This window comes from Lissotriton vulgaris, chromosome 2_1, assembly GCF_964263255.1.
Source record: "Lissotriton vulgaris chromosome 2_1, aLisVul1.2, whole genome shotgun sequence".
Lineage (NCBI taxonomy): Eukaryota > Metazoa > Chordata > Amphibia > Caudata > Salamandridae > Lissotriton > Lissotriton vulgaris.
In genome coordinates, this window is record NC_141687.1 from 1,825,551,156 (window position 1) to 1,825,572,942 (window position 21,787).

A 21,787-nucleotide genomic window follows, 5' to 3' on the forward strand; every position below is an offset into this window, starting at 1 on the left:
ATGGAACAGGACCGAAACACACCTTTGAGAAGGATATAGCACTGGAACACCATTCACCACCTAAGTTCCGGAAACATTGTGACAGGAGCACTAGCCTGGCACCTCCTCCTTCCCCTCCACCATGGATTTATCATTCACAGTTACCAGAGGGATTCCCACGCTCCTGTTATCGGGGAGGTAGTCCAGAGGAGCTTCCCTGCTGAAGGTGATAACCCATTCCACATGAGACAGTCCATTACTCTCCTTTAATTTTTTTTCTCTGCCCTATCCCCCTAAGAGGTTGCAGTGGCTGGACTCTTGAGGGTGTTCAGTTATTGCATCAGCTGGACGAGAGAGATCCGGTCTGATGTCCAGCTCTTTCTTTGTTGGATATGTAGGCATCAGAAAAGGCAAGACGGTCCGGAAGAGTACATGATCACAGTCAGTCGTCTTCTGCATTAAAATGTATTATGCCCTTACTAAGAAGGGACCTCCAGAGGGAATCCGTGCTCATTCTACAAGAGCGAAGGCCTCAACATGTGCACTAGGCAGAGGTATTCCTGTGAGAAAGATCTGTTGTGCCATCACCTGGGCTCCTCTTCATGCTTTTGCAATGCACTATTGCTTAGATTCGAAGGTGAAAAAGGATGGCCATTCTGCCTTTTCCATACATCCGGACTTCTCTCTTTAACCACTCTTACAGACTCACCTGGGAGAGGGTGCTGTTGTATCTCTTCAAAAGATGAGTAATCTGCAAGTAGTAGCATCCATCCCAAAAAAAGTAAGATAGCTGCCTTAACTATCTTTCTTCTGGTGGATACTCTAAGTACTTTATTCCTTATTGATCCTTCTCACCACCCCATTTCTGAAGGTTGATCATAGATTCCTGAATAAATAGTTCCAGTGTAGTTTGTTGCACTGCACATTCATGTTCAATCTGATGTTGGCCCTGTCTCTGTGTCTTGGGGCATGGAATAATTGATGAAGAATTGATGTCCGGAGACTGGGTGACACTTTATGGCACCCCTATGCAGTTTCTAGCCATGAGATGAAGCAAGCGCCAGCTACCAGGGTGGGAGAGTTGTTACAAAGTCTCTGGATCTAGTCTGGCACTTGGGATATTCAAAGGGTGAAGGAGTGTCCACCGGAAATGTTGCTACCAAAGGTAAGTAACTTTTCCATTTTAAGCAGGTACTTCATACTTGCATAGATATTTATGTTTAAGCAGTTATAAATTCATAACATGCTACCTTGTCTCTATACCCTCTGTAGGACATGGAGGCCGAAAATGAAGAGCTGAAAGAGCGGTTGTGGGAAATGCAGCGCGAACAACGGCAAATGTTTGACAAGAGTGGTGTGCTGAAGCAGCAACAGGTTTGCATATAAAATACCTAAAATAGCAGGCAGTTTTTAAGTAGTATTTTTTGGGTGTAGTCCTTTAGGTTCTTCAGTTGGTAATGGCTTGTAATCCTTAGTGCAGCATGTAATGGACACATATATATCATCTTTTAGAAAGAAGAGTTGGCAATGGTGTTGGAAGCGAAGGAGAAAGAACACGAGAACAGCTTGCGTACCATTGAATCCCTGAGAGCCAGATTGAAGTATTATGAGGTAAACTTTACTGTTTGAGTTAGCCTATGGTATTGTGAGGAATGTTTGACTTGAGATAAAGTCAAGGTATATACTTGTCGTAAGGTTGAGCTTGAGACCCTTTATCGTATGTCTGTCCTGCGAATTCCACATGGCACTGGCTGTTGGGTGGCAGTGGGGAAATAATGGGTGGGTTATTTTTACACACACACACACGTTCCTAGATGACTGCTGATATGAGGCAAAGTACTTAACTGCCCACTTATCCAAGGATCTATTATACAGTTTTAGAGCCCCCCAGATTTTTTTTATGTAACCTGTTCTTCAGTACAACCATCCTGCGGGCCAACGCCACACTGCACATGGCCTACAGCCATGCACTGTGGGTGGATGGCCTCCGGCCCTGGGGACCCCAATCCTCCTAGGCCCGGTGTGATATTTAGGGAGAGGAGGGCACACAGACCCCCTCACCTGGCCGATTTCAGCCCCAAGGACCACATACTCTGGGCCCTCAATATCATTAGGGTTAGGGGGGCACACAGCCCCCCTCCTTGGGCTAATAATGGCCTGTGACCCCATCCTCTGAGGCCTGGCAATATTTGGGGGAGAGGGGCATGCAGCCCCCCCCCCCTATGCCGATTTTGGTTCCTGGGACCCCATCTACTGGGGCCTGGTGTTAAAATTAGGGAGAGGGGAGGCACACCGCACCTCCCCGGGCTTACTTTAGCCCTGGGGACCCAGTCCCCCAGGGCCTGGCATCATAACTAAGGGGAGGGGCACACAGAGCCCCTCTTCCTGGGCTGATTTTAGCCCAAGAACCCCATTCCACGGGCCCTGGCATCAATATTTGGGAAGGGGGCAAGCAACCCCCCTCCCTGGGCTGATTTCAACCCCGGGGATCCCGTCCCCCGGGGTCTGGTGCTGAAGTTAGAGCGTGGGGCACGCAGCTCCCCTCTCCTGACTAATTTTGGACCCACGGACCCCTTCTCACAGGCCCTGGCACTGTAACTTTGGAGACTACGGGGGATCTGGCTCCACTCATCCAGCAGGGGGATGGCATTGCTCTCGCTCTTGTTTTTCAAACAAATGCCATTTTGGGAAAAAGCGCTCCATACTGCGCTTTCATTTTAATGGCGGGCGCAGCCCTTTCTTTAGACGTGGCTCGTCTAACGAAAGTGGCGTGGTGTCTATTATCGTGCAAGTACGGCATGGGTCGCTTGGAAACAAAAAATATTTGCAATGCAATTGGTCTCACATTTACGAGAATTTAAGCTATTGGCATTTACAATGCCAATAGCTCAAACTCTTGTAAATGCAAGACCTATTGCATTGCAAATGCTTGTTCTCCATTGAAAACAAGTCATTTATCGGCAGAATGCTTCTTTTGGCCAGAGCCTGGCGCCCCCTGTGATCACTTGAAGCCCTCCTAGGGGCGCCCGCCCCCCAGTTTGATGACCCTGCTTTAAAAACCTTTTAAAACGTTGGAATGTTTAGAGCTCCTTCAAAAACAGTGGACTGGCAGAGGACCAATAAGGGCCGGTACAAGCCGTCAACTCCAACATTCCAATGTTTCTTTGTTTTTCCCTTTTTATCTTGAGCGTGCGTGTGCTGCTGTCGTTGGCGACCTTTTGCATCTTTAAAAAAAAAAAAAAATTGGCAAATCCAATAGGTCTCGCCTATGGGAGAGCTATTGGCTGTGGCAATGTGTTTTAGCCATGTTGTACACCAGTGTGGCTGCTGTTCAGCATAACAAAGTTAATGTCATGGAGTTTCGTAGTTAGTGTTGGGTAGTGAGTTAGAGTGGATTTGAGTGGGGTGTATTAGATTAGATTTGAGTGGAGTGTATTAGAGAGGATACAAGTGGATTGGAGTTGATCAGAGTGGATTGGAGAGGAATGGATTGAATTATGGTTGATAAGAATGGCGTGGAGTGGAGTGGAGTGGAGTGGAGTGGAGTGGAGTGGAGTGGAGTGGAGTGGAGTGGAGTGGAGTGGAGTGGAGTGGAGTGGAGTGGAGAAGATTAAACGTTGCTGAGAAGAACTTGGAAAAAGGCTACAACTGATAGCTTGGGCCCTGTGCTTTTAGGGAAATGTCTACAGAGCTCGGGTAATCCGAATGAAGACGCGACCGTGTTCAATTTTGGGATTACCTCTGCCCTCGATTCAGTGACTCCTCTTGAGAGAGGTGAGGACTGCGAGGGAGTCCCAAAAAGCCCCTTGGTTCTGGATGGAACTAAGAACTTAAAAATGCAGGTGTAAAAAACGTGAACAGCGGTGGAGGAAAGATTACTCCTCGGAGGCCAAGATAGCATATAAGGAAGCCTTAAAGGAACTCCGAAAAATGATGAGGGCAGCTAGAAAAGATTTCTTCATACTGCACATTGAAAGTGCAGAAATTACAAGTAAGGAGATCTTTAGGCTCTTGAGGAAAAGATCCCGGCATCACTGTCCTCATTTTGCTGATCTCTTTGATTTCTTTGATGAGAAAATCAGGAAAGTCTATGCATCCTTCAAGGATGGAGAGCGCAGGGGGCACCTCAGCTACAGGATAATATCAAATCTGGTGGAACTCTTTCAGTGTTCCACCCCATATCCCTTCAGGAATCCTTAGCAGAAATTTTAAAGTGCAGGTCAGGATCCCCGTTAGACCCGTGCCCACCCAAGCTATTTAGATCCTTGGCTCTCTGGATAAATCCAGCCTTAAACCTGATTTGGAATACTTTGCTATCCTCAGGCATCTTTTCTGATGTTTATAAACATGCTATTTTACTTCAATTGATGAAAAAAATGAATGCAGATCCCAAGGAGTTGGGCAACTACAGCCCTATCTCACTGTTACCCGCACCCTCAAAAATGTTAGAGAAATTGGTCCAAAGGCAATAGGCCAATTTTATAAATGATCATGACATCCTACAGGACACTCAGTCTGACTTTCTATCAGGCTACAGCACTGAGACTGCTCTGGTGGAGGTGGCGGAGTTAGTGAGAATGTCGGTAGATGCAGGGGCAGCACCCTTTGACCGTTGCCCACTACATTCTTCTGGAAAGATTTCAGCAGGTAGGGATACACAAGATAGCTCTTGCCTGGATCATGTCTTATCTTTTAGACCGATCACAAAGAGTTGTCCTTCAACCGCATCAATCGGACTGCAAATGATTATGGTGCGGCGTGCCACAAGGCTTGGCCCTCAGCCCTTTACTTTTTAACCTTTACCCGACACCCCTCTTTACTATTATTAATTCCTGGGAACTGAAAGCTGTCTCTTACGCTGATGGGACCCAGCCGGTGTTCTCATTCAAAGACCACTCTGAGGATTCGTTTGCGAGACTATTGGGGTGTTTAAAGAACATCGCATGCTGGATGTACCTTAACAAACTCAAATTGAATGCTGATAAGACCGAGGTCCTATTTTTCGGTCAGGTCTGATCACCACTGGACTTTGGTGGCCAGGGGAACTGGGTCCTCCCCCAATCCTAGCAAAATCCGCTAGGAATTTGGGCATTTAGTGGGACTCTGAACTTTCCTTTCCTTTGCAACGCAAGTCCAGCACATCGCGTTGTCCTGCTTCGGGAACTAAAAAGCCTTTGGAAATTCCTGCACCTTCTACCTCAGGAAAGTTGCTGGATCATAGTCCATGCTACAGTGACATCTCAGCTGGATTACGTGAACAGTCTGTACTTTGGGCTTCCTCTATATCTGATCCATAGACTCCAGATGGTAAAAAATGTAGCAGCAAGGCTTATACGTCGGGTGCCGTTCTGCCACCATATCTCCCCACATATTAGGAAACTGCACTAGCTCCCAGTTGCAAAAAGGATAGAGTTCAAGTCCTTAACCATAGCCCATTGTGCCCTACATACCATTGGGCCTAGGTATCTCAGTCACAGGCTGTGCCCGTACCAACCTAAACACACTCTAAGATCCAATTCCCAGCACTTGCTGTGTGTTCCCTATTTTGCCAAATCTCGAGTGGGCGGCAGATCCTTCACTGTGAAGGCAGCCAAGCTATTGAACGCCTTGCCAGCACACATGCGTGGGGTGGATACGGAACAGGAGTTCAGGAAGATCCTGAAGATCCACAACACAGAGAGAAAGGATTGTAGTTCCCAGAGAGGGACTTCTTAAAGGGAATTTATCCATCATTGTTGGAAAGAACCAAAAGGTTTGCTGCTCGCAGAGCAGGATGCGAAAAATGCTTGATTGTGTAAACAGGCCCTTTTTGTTGACTTTATGTTCTACTCTCTTTCCAGGCCAACCAGACTGCTAGCAACCCTTTCAGTAATGGTATGTATCCACCTTCTCCTATCCTCATGTTGTGCTTATGCTCTTCTCACCTTGCGTTAGTGTTTCGTTGGGCCGCAAATCCCTTGCACTTTAGTAGTTTTCTGCTTGATTTCTGATTTTATGATCAATCTGCTGTTATTTGCTGGAAATTTCTATATATAACTCCACTGACCCTGGCACAGCCTGCCATGGGGCCTTGTGTTGTGCACATGCACTACGGTGTGCACCATGAAGGCAAAGACATATGAAGTGGCCCCTCTCTTTCCTCTTTGTGTTATAATCTAGTTTAAATGACTCTTACAGCGTCTTTGAGATTTCTTTCTTAGTGCTCGTAAACTACACCCTATCCCATGTTTTTTTCTCCATTTACTGGGACGATCACCCTCAGTGTCACCTCCTGTGATGCCTCCCAGCTATGTGTAGCTGTGCATGGCATGGTGTGGCGTGAAAGCTGAGGCTTGGTTCAAGCCACCTCTACACCTTAATTTCCAACACTGCAGCGCTTCTGTTACAGTAGTGTGGTATTTTTCACATTGCTAACCTTTAACCGCTCATAACCTTTCCTCTCCCCACCTACATACATTGATTTGAGAATACTAACTCCTCATTGGTAGTTCTGCACTTCTGGACTTCTGGATGGTTGTAGATCCTGGTTTTGTACTAATGCAAAACCCTGTATGTTTTGTGTGTGTATTCTAACAGGTTTTCTCTTCTATTCAGGGAAAGGTGATTCACTGCTGAAGCAAAGTTTCAGCTTCAGCACGGAGTCGCAGGTAATTCTTTTTTACCTACTTTTTTTACCCTTCCCATGTCTGTTTAATATAGAATGACGGTCAAAGAAGACCCACCCTCAAATCAAGGTTGTTGTCTTTTTATACTTTGCCTGCATGGAATGATATGCTAGATTACGTTAATTGATGGTGTTAGGTAAAGACGATCTAAGATTGCCTCAATTGTATGTATTCTATTGATTCCTCTAACATGCCTGCTTCAACTCCCATTTGTGAGCTGTACATTCTGGCTGGTTAGGTATCGACAGAGGTTGCTCATCTTGCGAAATGCAAATAAATGAGCGTGAGGCCTGTTTGACCAGCAGACTACTGTGACTGGTTACAGCTTGCTTCTATCCTTTCAGGATGTCTTGCTCAAGATATGTGTCTGAACTTGACTCGGGCATGTTTCTGTTTCAGCAGTTATTTGTGTAATGATAAGGAAGGTGGCAGATGATTGTCACTTTACTAAATGTTAAACCAAATGAAATGATGGACGGAGCGTTGACAATACAAGCACTCACCCCCAGTCAACTGATCTGGGTTTAATCCATCACTATTCTTTAGCCCACTCTGCCACCCCAGTACAGACATGGCCATATGCAAATCAGTATGACCCTGTGCCTCATGGGAACAGTCCAGCCCGAACTGCCAAGCCATGCCTTCCCTGGACTGGAAACAAGCTTCCCAGGACCGGTTTCTGGCATTGCAGCCGTCTTCAGCCGGGCTAGCTTGAATCCAGTGGCAAAGTGAGCAAGGGACTCACGTCTGAGCATACCCTGCCAACTTATGGCGAACAAAGCAAAACCAAAGGAAATGATGGACGGAGCGTTGACCATACAAGCACTCACCCCCAGTCAACTGATCTGGGTTTAATCCATCACCATTGACTGGGGGTGAGTGTTTGATTTGCTCAAACTCTCCGTCTATCATCCCCTTTTGTATCGCTTTGTTCGCCTTAACGGGTGTCGTCATCACAGGCAAACTAGGCTATCCTTAGTGCTTTATTCAGCTGTGTACTGACTGCTTGTGATGGTGTCTCCTGGGTTCTGTCCCATGTGCAGTACTAGTTTGTGAAAGGCTGAGACAACTCTCCAGTACACCAGCTTCTACGGTCTCTGGTTATCTTGGTCCAACACATAGGAGCACCAAGCAACATTGTCTGTTAGTGCAGCCTAAATAAACCAGACTTTCAGCTGAAAATGAGCTACTTATAATTGAGTGTTACTGGCATCACAATAAATGATTGAAACAAACTACTTGAAAATAGTGTGAAATCACAACTATCCTGTTTAGTGTGGTGGTGCAGTACTTTGTTTTTCATTGCTTTAATATTTTTTTCAAAGTATATCAATACCTTTTTATATCTTCCAGCACTCTCCAAACTCATCATCGTCTCTGCTGCAGACAAGGTCTATGGTAAGACCCTTGGAGCTGTCCAAACCCAGTCAAGCAGCCTCTGCAGAGAGCGAAGCCCTGAAGAAGGAGCTGGATGCCCTGAGAAAGTACAACGAGGCTGCAAGAGAGGAGAACAGCAAGTTGCAGGTGGAACTCTCCCGCAAAACCGCTGACTGTAGGGCTATGGCTGCGCAGTGCGAGAGGACCAAGATGGAGTCTGATGAGCAAATCCGTCAACTGGAGGATGCCCTCAAGGATGTGCAGAAGCGCATGTTTGATTCAGAAGGCAAAGTAAAACAAATGCAGGGCCACTTTCTGGCACTGAAGGAGCACCTGACCAGTGAAACACTGCTGGGCAGTTCTAAGCTGGCAGAGGATCTGCAGGATCAACTGACCGATATGAAGTCCAAGTACGAAGGTGCATCGATGGAGGTCGGCAAGCTAAGAAACCAAATGAAACAAAATGAAATGTTGGTAGAGGAGCTGAAGAGAGATGAAGGAAGACTAATAAAGGAGAATCGAAAGTTGCAAGAGGAGCGTAGTATGTTGGCAAGAGAGCAGGAAAAAGAATCTAAGAAGGCTCGGGAGTTGGATGGCCAGCTCAGAGATCGAGAGGCGAAATTGGCACTGAGTGTTCCGGCTGAAAAGTTTGAAAATATGAAGAGTTTGTTGACCAATGAGGTCAATGAGAAGGCAAAGCAAGTTGTAGAGATGGAACAAGAGCTTGAAAAATGTCAGACAGAGCTGAAACGGTTGCAAAAGGACCTAGGGATGCACCAGATCAGAGTGTTAGAAGGAAGCCAGGAGCGCAAGAACCTACAGGGCTTACTGGATAGGCAGTCGGAGCAATTTGGAAAAGAAGTTAAAGAATTAACATTAAAGAATCAGAACTTCCAAAAGGAAGCAGAGAATGTTCGTCAGGAGAATTATCTGCTCCAGCAGAACATACGCAAGCTAAAGGACGACCTGGCTAGTCACTATGTGCCTTTAAAGGTGCATGCTGAGCAAAAGAAGGCAAGTGACCTGAACATAGAAGATCTCAGCAAACAGCTGGCTGAAGCCAGACAGAAGCAACAGCAAACCAAGCTAGAAATGGAAACGCTCATGACTGAAAAGACCAGCTTAAGAGAAAATGTAAACCATCTGCAAGCTTTGTTTGTCCCCCCCGAGAAACATGAAAAGGAGATTGCGGCCTTGAAATCCAACGTGGTTGACCTCCAAAGGCAGTGTGAGGAACTGGTGCAAAAATGTAACGAAGAGCAAGAGAAAAACAGAAAACTTATTAGTGCAAATGAGGATCTGAAAATCAGTTTAGCAGACGACTATCTGCCAATAAACAAGCACATGGAGGTCACATCCACACTGACAAACAGGCTGGAAAAAGTGAAGGGAGAGATGTTGGAGCTTAAGCATAAAGATCAGGAAACTCAGCAGGAATACATAAGAGCAAGTGAGGAATGTGACAAACTGAAGAAGCAGCTTCTTCAGCTAAAGGACCAAGTGCAGGCTGAGTATGTGAGTTTAGCAGACCACAAAAAGCAGGTGGATAATCTAAACCAGAGCAAGAAAGAGCTTCAAGAGACAAACAATGAAACTTTGGCGAAGTATGTGAAGCAGAAGGAGGATGTAGCTAGATTGCATGCAGCAATTGAAGGGCAGAAGAGTGAACTAGACACACTTCAGGAGTGCATTAAGGTGAAATATGCCCCAGTCGCTAGTATGGAGGAGAAAGAGAGGTCATTTCAGACTACACTTAAATGTCTGAGAAACCAGTTGGCAGAGCAAACTCAGAGGAGCACAGATAGCCAAGAGGAGGCAAGGAAGTGGCAGCGAGAGAACGAGAGGTTGAAAGCAGAAATTCTCTCCCTACAAATGGACATTCAAAGTCATTCTGCCCTACATAAGACCAACCAGGAAAAGGAGCGCGAGTTTGAAAAGAAACTGGATGTGCTGAATGATGAGCTGCGAGAGGTGCTGCAGAAGTATGCAGACATTGAGCGAGAAAAGGAGAGGCTTGAAGATGATAATGCTAAACATCTGTCTGAGGCACAGGCAATGGAGGTGCGCCTGCAAGGGCACTATGCTCCTCTCGAGCAGCTTGAAAGTTTGAAAATGTCACTAGAGAGCAAAATTGAGACATTGGAAGTTGAGCTACAGCAGAAGAAATCAGAGCATGAGCATGCGTTCGAGAGAGTTCAGCAGCTTCTGCTTGAACTAGAGCACCAAAGAGGGGTGTCCTTGCCTTTGACTGAACATAAACAGATAAAGGAAGAGCTGGAGAGAGAGATAGCTGCTGTAAAAGAGCAGTTGAGAGTTGAGGTGGAAGCAGGTCAAATAAAAGAGACTTTGATTGCTAAGCTTCAGGCTGAGATCCAAAGCATGGAGTCTGCTGTTCTGGACCTTCAGAAGAGGGAAGCAAGTAACCTTTCTGAATACAAAACTACAAGGAGTGCTCTTGAGGCACAAGTGGTTAGCTTGGAAGGGACTGTGAGGGACCTGCGTGAGAAGTACAAGGACAAATGTGAGGAAGCTGCAAGGGTAGAGCAAGAGGCAGTGCTGGCTAAGGACAAGGCAGAGTGCCTGCAGGCACAGAGCCTCCGCATTGAGCAGGAGATTCGAGAGCTGAAGGAGAGATATGACACATCTTTGGCCACCATTGAAGACTTACAGAAGAGCATCCAGGAATCAGCAAAGCAGATTGAGGCAAAAGATAATAGGGTGAGCAAAATCAAACACAGTGAATATAAGAGGACAGTGTATGGATGTATATATATTTCTTTATTTTACAGAGTTTTATATAGCGCAAACTTGACCCGAAGGTATCCGAGCGCTTTACATAGCAACAGTTGCGTTACATGAGGACACATTAATTTTTGTTAGGCACAGGGAGATTAAGTGATTTTCCCAGGATCACAGGATGTTTGGCGTCATTGCCGAGACTCGAACCCAGTTCACCAGATTCAAGGTAGACCGCCCTAGCCGTTAGGCCAACTCCTCTCCCTATGGAAGAAAGTGGAAACATACATGACTGGCCTCTTCGTATTAAATGAGGCACAGTCCCATACTTTCATTGGGAAGCTCAGTGACTCCTTTAGTGGGAACTTGAGCAAGATATATTCCTATTAGTAGTGTAGTTTAAAACTTTCATTGGTGCTTAGTCAGTAAATTGCCCATGAGTGCCACCCACCCACTCTTGGGAAGGCTATCTACAGTAACCCCAATGGAAAGTGGAACAGGACAGACATGGTTATGACAGCTCATTGGTGCCAGAGCAAGACACCCCCTATGGCATCTGGAGGTGGGACTTAGCGACCCAAATTGGAGAAGGTGAATGGCTGCTGTCCATGGTCTGCTCCACCCCATTCGAATTGTGACAGAAAAGACACATACATAAGACCGGTATACCAGTCCTAAAGAAGCTGAGGGAAACACTGCCTCCGGCTTCCATTATTTGAGTTGTGACCAAAAACTCAGAGGAGCTGGGATCTCTTGCAGCTGGAGCCTTTTGGAATACTACTAGATGTGGGGTTGGGAGGAATTCTGGTTTACTTCCTCACTACTGATATGTCATTGCTTTCTCCTCTCATGTGTGAGAGCCAGAAGCTGTGCTAGGAAATCGCAAAGTAACCAGTTTGGTAGATGCCTATGGGAGTCGAGGTAAGAATTCTCATTGGCGACGGAGATGCCTCTGTTTGCCGGGGTTTGGATATGTCAATGGAAATCTGAGGTGGAAGTTAAGTTGGAAACAACTACAAGAGTTGGGTGGGTAGGAGATGCACACAAATAGTACTTTACAAAACCAGGAAATAAGTAACTGTGCTTCCTTTGTTATTGCAGAGCGCTGAGAATGGTAGAGAATTCGAAAAGGGAAGCGGGTGAAATTATGGGTTGTTGAACTCCATTCTGATTGGAAAGTAGCCAAGTTAATGTGTCTCAACCTGTGATCAGAGTATTGTTCAGTGGACCTGCTAGTGTATTGCTTTCTCGCAAATGAGTGAGGCTTTTTGAAATGTATTGATGTGAAGTGAAGATTTCTGGTTGATGTGTACTGTTGTACCAGTTTCTCTTAGTATTCTGGGGCATATCCCAGTAACCTTTGTGGATAGTGCAAAGAACCTTTAATTTGTGTCTGGAGTCTACTAATATAAGCATGACAGGTTTGAGGTGGTGGGATTTGTGGATGTTTATGTACATTTTGATGGTCTAGTTCTGTAGTCTGGCATTGTTTCTTTGGGAGGCCAGTACAAATGATATTAGTGATCCAGGTATGCTTTCACCAGGGCTCTTATCCACTCACTTTGTAATTGGTTTTGAGTAGTGATACTATATTTTTTATAAAGAGTAAGGAAATCTGTAGATTTAGTACTGTTTTGACATGTCATATTCAAAACATACTGCTGTGCCCCTAATTTGCAGAGATGTTGGTGGAGAGTCATCAAGGCGTTGTGGCCAGTTTAAGCATATGATGTGTGGCTTGGTTACTGTCAATGCTAGGATCTCCGTTTTAACTCCATTGATGGAGAGAAAACTCTTCTTCATCCAGAAGATGTGAAACAGGCAAGAGTTGAAATTAGTTTAACTGTCAGGTATGTTGTTCACCTGTAAGTAGATTTACTTGTTGTCCACATACATTTGTTAGTTGATGTGGTATGTTTTTAATATCTGTGGCACTGGACCATGTGTGTAGATATTGAGCAGTACATAAGATAGGGAAGGTCCTTGGATAACCCAATGTTATTTTTGCATACAGTTGACACAAAACAATTGTATTCATGAGAGAATGGGCCCTGCTACGCTTGGCCATTTTTTCCAGATTTTTAACAGAATTGTGTGGTTAACAGTTATGTAAGCTACTGATAGGTCAAGAGTAGGGTCTCTTTCACTGTCCTCATCCTTGGAGTAAAGGAGTTCTTACCTGAAATTGTCTTGGGGTGATTCAGCTCCCCATACTGGTCTGAACCCTGACTGATGGTTGTAGAGGAGATGATTGAATTCCATGCATTCTTGACATTATCCTGTCACCTTGTTTCCATGATGTTGCCGGGGGAGTGAGGTTAGAGATAGGCCAGTAGTTTGAATCTTTAGAATTACATCCTTTTTTTATCCAAAAGGGGAGGTACGATGCTGGATTCAGAGTGCCTTGAAAAGCTCCTTACTCAGAGGTAGTAATGTATCTGGTTTGTGTTGTGAAGCACAGGGGATTGATGGTCTTGTTTAAGGCAAGAAGTTGAGCAGGGTGTTCTCAGTGCTTTTATCTTATTGACCTTTTTGAACAGCTTGTGGATCTCCAGATGTATGAATGAAGTGATCACAGACTGTAGTCATAGCGTTGGAAATGGAGGGGAGGACGATTGGGCTGGTGAGTTGAAATTTGAGTTGCAGAGTCTGGCAATTTTGGATTCTAAGAATGTCATAGGGCTCTTTCTGGTTGCTTTTCGGACCACCTGGTTTACCCCGTTCATAGTAGATACTATTTTTTATTTTTTATTTGATTGAGTACTTCGAGATTAGGTGCAATCTTTTTAGCTCATTTGATGGCTATGTGGTATCCTTTTCCTGTGTATGTTGTAACATGCTTTGTCTTCCCCAGCCTATGGTTTGCATCATTATTGTTAGAGGATACACCTAGCATATTTAATTTCGGCTAGTTTTTTTATTAAACTACTTATTAATGGCTTTAAAACGGCCTTGGCTGTTTTAGATTTGGCTGGTGCAAGGAAGTCTAGAATGGATGATAGGTTTGGTAGGTTTCAGGGTCTATGAAGTGGAACGATTGGATTGGTTGCATTGCAGGTCGAATCAAGCCCATCTTTACTTACTTATCTGAAGTGGCTGGAACAGGAGGGTGTTGTGTGCTTGTGTACCGTTGTTGTTGTGGGTGATGGGTAAATTGGTGGGTAATGAGTGGAAAGAGTGGTCAGGCCTTATTTGCTGATGTAATGTTCAGTTTGATGTTTCTTGGTTGTGGGTGTGTTGGTTATATGTGTTGGCCTAACCACAATTTGCAGGAAGCGGAGTTGTATGTATGTTCTCAGCAAGTTGCATTGCAGGTTTTAGGGCTGACTTTACAACCCAAATGTTATTCTCCATTGACTTCAATTTCAGTTGATCACAAAATCTATTTCCTCAAAATAGTCATCCCAAGGAAGTGGGGGAAGATCTAGATCACTGGTGTATTGAAAGGATTATTGGGGTTGATAGTCTCTGACACGTGTACACTAGGAGAAAGTGTGGGATGTATTGGGTATTACTGTGCAAGTCAGCTCAGCTGCATATAGATTGGAACAACCCTTCCCCCTCTCCTGCCGTCTCTGTTATTCACTACGATTTTGTGGCCCATTGGCAGGTTGTAAATTATGAAGGTAATAGTGTTTCCTCCACACTGTCTCAGCGATTTCAACTGTGTGACGATACGAAAGGCGGTTGTGTGTGTCTAGCTTCAGAGTAAAGCAAAAGCTTGATGCCGTTCATGGCCCGACCAATTAATGCAGATTGGGAGACCCCTCCCGTTCTCGGGTCGCTCCTGACTTTGCCCCAGGCAACTGTTTGCAGTTTGGCTTTTTCCCCATGCCGGGAACACTGTAGGCTTGTCTTCTTGGACTGTCTTTCTTCCTGCAGGGCCAGGCACACTCCTTACCTCTCTCAGCTTCTAGGCATACCCATACCTCCTCCAACAGAAAGTGCTTACATCCGGTGCTGTCCATTAACCTCTTTGAAACTGGCTGTCATGCATACACTAGCCCTGTTCACAGAGCTCCCAAGTACTCTGCGGAACTCTCCCTTCCTTGGTCATGAAAAATTGCGAACTGGAACAAAGTGAGGTGGGAACTTGCATGAGAGGAGTCAGTAGACCATGCTCTCTGTGAGACAGAGAGAAATCTCTGGTGCCACTACTTAGTCACAAAAAAACGGCACGGCCACCGAGCTTTAAGATTCACGCACAGTAGAAAACCGACACTGAGGCCATATTCACGAAGGGCATTCACCCTCGTGGTTGAGGCCCCTCATTAGTGGCGTGGGGCCCACACTTATAGCGGGACCTTGCAATTGAGAAAATGCAATTCGGATTCCTGCAACGCGTGCTCGCCCTCCGCCATGTCCGACTGAGTCTTCGCCATGAGTGCAGAGGCGCTTGGGAATCAGGTCCCGAGTGAGGCCCTTGGGAAGGATCAACACTTACATTGTCCTTTGTACCTGACCTTTACGTTGTACCCTACATGCTTCCCCCAAGGCCTTAACTTTTACTGTGTCTCTCTTTCCTGCTGATTATCTATGAAGTAGTTTGATATGTTGTGGCTGTGCTGAGCTGAAACCACTTTGAAATCTGCAACGGATATCAAGTTAGCATCTCGTGCAGATCTGACTCATGAACTTTTTTTTCTGCCCCCTCTGTGTACATATAGAGTAAACATATAGAGAAAGAAAACATAGAGTAGTAGAGTATATAGAGTGCATATATAAACATATAGAGTTTACAGCAAGAATACATTAACTTCGCACATTAAAGAGCATTTTCAAAGTAAGATAACGCCTAATCTCTTTAGTGGAAGTGATTCAATACTTGGTGTGTGAGGACCTCTTTAAATAGCCCTTTTACTAAATGTCTGCCTTGGTGGAAATCTTTGTTAATGTTTTCAAATTCCACTGACCTTGGGAGGCATCTGCATATAGATTCACATTAAGCAGCCACTTTCTCAAGTGATGGACATTCAAGAAAGCTTTCTAACTTATTGCCCTCACAGAAGAAGTGCTTGAGGTGACTGATAAAGGGTGCTTCTCCTCTGGACTGCTCACACTAGGGTAGCAAAAGCTTGTATTTTATCCATCTGAATTAAACGGGAAGTGGTTTTCAAACAAGGTGTCCCAGTCACCCTGTTACATTAAATGATGTTATTATAAGGTTAACTGGCATGTGTGGACTAAATGGCTTATGGTTAAATCAGGAAAGCAAACACATATGTAAATCTGTGCACACTTTGTGTAAGAATTATTGATGGGAGACCCCCTCTCTTACAGATGCTAAAGATGAGTGCCAAAATTCGGTTCAGATGGAGATTCATTACTCCGGTCTAATAATGCATGTCCGTAGAAGATAGCCGACTGGAGAATGGTGATGCTTGCCTGTGACAGTGGTTGTGTTGGATGGATGGATTCCATACACTCGCGTATAACGGAGCCTTTTCTCCCTTATGGAATGCAGTGTCAAACTACTCTGTTTTCCTCTAAGGGAAATTAGTTACTGTCCTGAAGTGGTTTGTGCTTGACGTGTCACACCTTTCTCCATTTTTTGGAGCCTAAATAAAATGATGGGTATTCCTCTTTCTGTTTAAACATTATTCAAAGTGTTCAAATATACTGCTTTATCGAGTGAAGGGTATCTGAGTATGTGACTCTCCAGGCCATATCAAACCGGTAAAACTCTTTTTATAGGCCAGTACCCATTTTCTTCTACTGTGACACTTCTTTGACATGAAAACTATCTGGTGTGGTGGGGAAGGGCTGTGGGCAATAAGAGACACCTTCTGATGCTTTAATCCAATGCAGATTGTATATGCCCTGTCAAACGAGCTAGAGAAGATCTTCTAGTTTCCCAGATGAAGTGCTGTTGAATGCTGTCGATTAAAAGCCATCACATACCACCATCAGTCACCATGTTACACTTGCTGAGCCATGTCTGCCCTAAACTGAAATGTGTCCATTTCTCCCCTTTAAGATAACCGAGCTTCTTAATGATGTAGAACGGCTCAAGCAGGCGCTGAGTGACCTGTCTCAGCTCACCTACACCACTGGGGTTCCCACAAAAAGACAGAACCAGCAGGTTGACGTACTGCAGAGCCAGGTGAATACCCTGCAGCAGCAGTTGGCTGTAAGTAACCACTTGAGACGTCAAGTTTAGGACCATACCTGGGAACTGGCAGATACCCCTGCTGGGAAGGTCTCCTTGCCTGATCCTGTAGGGGGTGAGATATTGGCACCATTAGAAATAATTTTACACTCATTCTGGTACCGTGGTCTATATTCATGTTTTAAATATTTGTGTGGGCCAGAACTGCAATTTATATATTGCATTCTGTTTGATTTCCGCTGCGTACGAGCCCATGGTAATTTCGCCCTGTCCATCACAAGATTCGACCCTGTCCAACTGCAGAGTATGGTAAAGACCATCCTCCCATTTTCACTTTTGAAGGCTATCCCACCAAACGTTTGGACAATTCAGGCTCTCATTTTATTCTGCAAACTATTATGGGGAATCCAGCCGGCATGTCCAAGCCCCTGGGTCACTTGTCTCATCTCTTGCATTTTTTTTCTTGACATTGCTCTTTGTTCATGGCTAGCTCTGCCCTCTTGTCTGTAGCACATGGTAGTTTGATTTCCACTGGAGATGGTAACTGGAACCGTAGAGTTACATGTGTGTCTATCACTTCCTGAATGCATGGGGTTTAGATGAAAGAAGCTAACCTGGGAAGAGCGACACAAGGTGCGGGCCCCGATACTTTGCCACAAAACACATGAGTTTTTTCAACTGGTGACGATGTGCTCCTGGGTCATAGATCTCAAATAAATTAGGCTAGAAGCAGGATGAGTGAACAGCACTGGATCAATGGAAAGGGACTACACCACTCAATCATCTGGAGGTGTGAGTGAGGGACAGTTGGACTGTGGTTACAGATCTATGTTTTTGTCTTTTCTAATGTAACCAACTAGACTTCAGACTATTGAGACAGAATTGAAATAGCCTCTTTTGCAAGATTCTGACATTTTTAAGGCTAGTAGCACATGGATTGTTGGGAACAATCACATGACGAAATATCTAGCTAGCGAAAGCAAGACACGTCATTTTTCTTTCTCTACAGTACCCCTTTGATGAAGTTACCGTTTTTCTTTGTTTTTTTTTTTAGAGTGTTTGGGAGTTTAGTATCTGTGCGAGCTGGCTGGATTATGTCTAACCTCTAGATAAATTGTTCTTTTGACCTTTAGTGTATATTGAGTTTTCAAAGACGTATATTTGATGCACAATCCATAGAAAGCTAATGTGCTGCAATACTGGGATGTCTCAAATTGCTGTATCATTTCTGATCGCAAATTTTGTTTTCTGTACATTTTTTCATGTATTATACAGGAAGCTGACAAGCGGCACCAAGAAGTAATCTCAGTATACCGAACACACCTTTTAAGTGCTGTACAGGTTTGTGACAACCCTAATTTATTTGTGTACAAAAAGTCTTCTGTATAAGCACTTTTTCCAAATATTGGCAATGTCTTCACTGTGCGCTCTCTGAACTTGTTAACCATTCACTTGCAATAGCAAACAAGGACGGGTAGCATTTGCCAGGTGGAAGGTGATTTTATTAAGCCGCGATTAAACGTAGCTAAAATAGGATATTCGGTTTTAAAGGAGCTCGGTGTCTGCAGATACATTTTAAGGGCTTAAGGGCGCCAACATTAAATATGACAGCCACTGTTTGTACTAACTTGTACCAGCAGCTTCCACTAGATCTCCTAGGAAGATTGTCTCTCCTTTTATGGTGGATCCTGAGACTATGAATGTAGTATTTATAAATCATTTATACTTTGTCCATGAATGATACACGTCTGGGCTTGGAATCCAATAGGGGAACAAAAAGGGTCCCTGTGTTCGCTCATCTTATTCTTCAGTCATCTTTAGATTGTCTCTGCTGTGCTGTCATCTTTTAGCCCAATGTATATTTATAGCACAGTTGATGATGCTTGCCATTAGAGCTCAGAAAATGTCAGAGGTGTTTCGCTTACAGCATGAAGACTCCAGTGAAATCTGGAGGCTTCATGCCCCACGAAAACTTAATTTGATCGTCGTGTAGCCATTCCTGATCACTGTGTCTAACAACCTGGTTGTTAAATCATGGTGAATACCCTGTCTCACTTGGCATGTCCTGTAGTCTTTCCTCCTTGAGGTGAGGTGTCAAGATAGCTATTACATACCCTAGTTATTGGATTTGCGTTATATAAGCTGACTTAGCCAAAGATTCTACTGGATAGCCTCACAACTCATAAGGATATGGAATGCAGACCTCTCCAGAACTCCTGCTCGCAAGTCTGGGAGTGTTAGAAATATGACTGCCCCGTTGAATGCTGCAAGAATACCCTACTCTCACTGTTGATTTTCTCTTTTCACAGGGTCGCATGGATGAAGATGTGCAGGATGCCTTACTGCAAATTATACGAATGAGGCAGGGGGTCGTCTTCTGATGGCGCTGTTATTGATTGGAGATGTTCATGGGTGCACTTTAGGCTGCCATGCAACTATTTTGTGGAACCCTGTACCATCGCACCACAGGGGTAGCATGACGAGATTCCTTCTACATTAGGTTAGGTGACTCACATCTTTAACAAAGACCGCTTGTGACCAGCCCAACTGGGCTGCAAAACTGGACATGCAAGAACAGTATGGCGACGCATGTTGAAAAAAAAGATGTAAATATGCAAAATACATTTAGGAATGTACTGGAATCAAGATTGTGTAGAAGAAATCCTTGATGAATTGGGGGGGGGGTGAGAGATAAAAATAAAACGTTGCATCCTTTCTCTGACCCTTTCAGGGCAGTATTTGAGATTTCACTTAAAGTGGCAGCTGAAATGACGGCACCTTTGTAAGATACAGATGGTGTTTGATTGGTTGTAGCGTTCATCTCACTGACAAAGAGTGCCCAGTAGAGAATGTGTCTGCGTTGAATCAGGGCAGGCATGTGAATGGCACAAGGGTGTCAGAAGCGGCAGTACCGTACATCAGAAGGGGTGTGCTCCTGCTGCTCTAGACCATGGGACCTGGCTGGCCAGGTCACCTTATTATTTAAAGTAACTTAATACGTATGCAAGTGCTTTAGTTAGAGATGCTGAAATGGTTTATTTTTCATCTAACACTAATATTTGTACTTTTTTACAGCTATACCTTTCTACAATACTTCGTAAGTGATTTAAATTTAGATTTAATACACAGCAGGTCTGTGAAATATATGTAAAGTATATGGTGGTGCGATTTAAATGTCTACTAATGTTTTTAGGTCCTACTCTCCACGCTACAGGGTACAAACTCTCTATACTTTATCTAGTACACGGCACACTTTGTATCATGGTGCCAACACCCAGGGAGGCAGTTGTTTTCACTCATACACTAGCCATATGAAGGTCTCTCTGGATGCCCTATCGATCATCATTATACAACTAGGGAATGTCCTAGGGCTTCACTTGTATGTATGGGTTTGCGTGCACATGCCCTACCTCGAGATCTGCGGATTCACGAGTATGTGCTTGACTACTTCATCAGTTGAACGGAATGTCAAGTGTCAGAGAGCATTGAGAGGCTTCTTAGGGAAAAGCCATTTAGGTGAAAATAAGCCAAAAACGTAAACTGATTCCCCTTTATTATTTTGCTTTTTTGATCAGTTGGGGGCTTGTATCCCATGTGTTTCCTTTTGACCAGTGTGCATTAGAGTGTACCTCTATTACCTTCTCGGAGTGTGACTTTTCTTGGTCCTAGTTAAGTGAGTTGCCTTTTTAAAGGGAGTTCCTGGGTTCTTGGTGCCTTAACTTTAAAAATTAATGTTTGGTTTACGTGTGCCTTTATTTTTTTACTTTTTGTCTCTATATGCACTGGAACTCGCCTGTAATTCTCGGGATCTGCCTATTCATTTTAGATTTTACTTATGTTCCTGCATTATGTATGCTTTGAATTGGACTTGTAATACCCCGAATGTTGTATACTTGACATTTTATTTTAGATCCTCAACTGTGCCTTAAGTTTTACTTTTGATAAGCAATTTCTCTGTGCCTAGATTTTAGTTTTGATACATGAGGTCTTTAGAACTTTTGTTTTAAGTTTAGACCTCTGTGCCTTTCCTTCACAATCTAGTGGTCTGGATCATAGCTGATGCCTTAAGCTGGTGCATGTCTTTCTAATCATGATGATGTTGCCGGTGCGTGACTCACAGCACAGAGGATGCCAGGCCAGTATTAGTGGTTTTTATTTCCATCAGCATTTGGTGGTCCACCAGATGCTGATGAAAATAAAACCCACTAATACTGGCCTGCGAAAACTTTTCTGTGCTTGTGTCCGCGGGTGCCACTGTCCTCAGCAGAATGGGAGGAATCATGCCATGTTAATGGACATGCCTAGAACCAGCTTATGGCGTGCCTTCACATGAGCCTAATTCTGCTGCTAGACTGATGCTCAGATTTTAAAGAGAAGTTTGTAGAATTGTATGCTAATTCCGTGTTAAATTATTTGAAACAGTTGTGGACTTCTGACTCCATTTGTCATACGCAGGGACCTTACTTTGTTCGTTCACATAAACTGGAACCCTAAAAATGCATATCTTTAAAATCTCACTGTGAACCTTAGCCTTTGAGTCAACCTGCACGAAATGGCATTTAACAAAATAACTTCTCCTGTGTATCATCTTTCAAGTTTGTATATAGTATGTACTTCTGGATGGAGAGCACTTTGTAATGTACTAATACTGTCACTTTTTGGAATTTATTTTATTGATTTGCCTTTTGTACCGTTTTCCACATGCTAAATCCCTGAATAAAAAAATATTTATCTTCGTAATGAAGTTGCTGCAATATTTTTCCATAAGACCGCAACATGTTAATGCTGTCCCTTCTGCTGGATTGGAAATGCGTAAATAAAAATCTTATTGCATGGAACCGGACCTTGGAGAGGAGGCCATGAGAATTGTGGTCCCACAGTATGCTAATCCCTGCATGCTAGGAATTCTTGTGCTGTGCCA

General features: G+C 44.2%; 1 protein-coding gene across 4 annotated transcripts in view; it reads left to right on the forward strand.

Annotated features, from left to right (window-relative positions):
• UACA (uveal autoantigen with coiled-coil domains and ankyrin repeats) overlaps positions 1-21,606 on the forward strand; it is a 403,907-nt gene extending 382,301 nt beyond the window's left edge. For 2 of the 4 annotated variants that reach the window (XM_086957925.1, XM_086957926.1), the window contains exons 11-18: positions 1,252-1,353; positions 1,492-1,590; positions 5,820-5,853; positions 6,574-6,626; positions 7,998-10,739; positions 16,735-16,887; positions 18,142-18,207; positions 19,176-21,606. In XM_086957925.1, the coding sequence (XP_086814051.1) occupies positions 1,252-1,353; positions 1,492-1,590; positions 5,820-5,853; positions 6,574-6,626; positions 7,998-10,739; positions 16,735-16,887; positions 18,142-18,207; positions 19,176-19,247 (3,321 nt within the window). In that variant the 3' untranslated portion in view covers positions 19,248-21,606. The remainder of the gene's footprint in view (positions 1-1,251; positions 1,354-1,491; positions 1,591-5,819; positions 5,854-6,573; positions 6,627-7,997; positions 10,740-16,734; positions 16,888-18,141; positions 18,208-19,175) is intronic. The other 2 variants (XM_086957928.1, XM_086957929.1) reach the window with 2 other exon arrangements.
• The last annotated feature ends 181 nt before the right edge of the window (positions 21,607-21,787 follow it).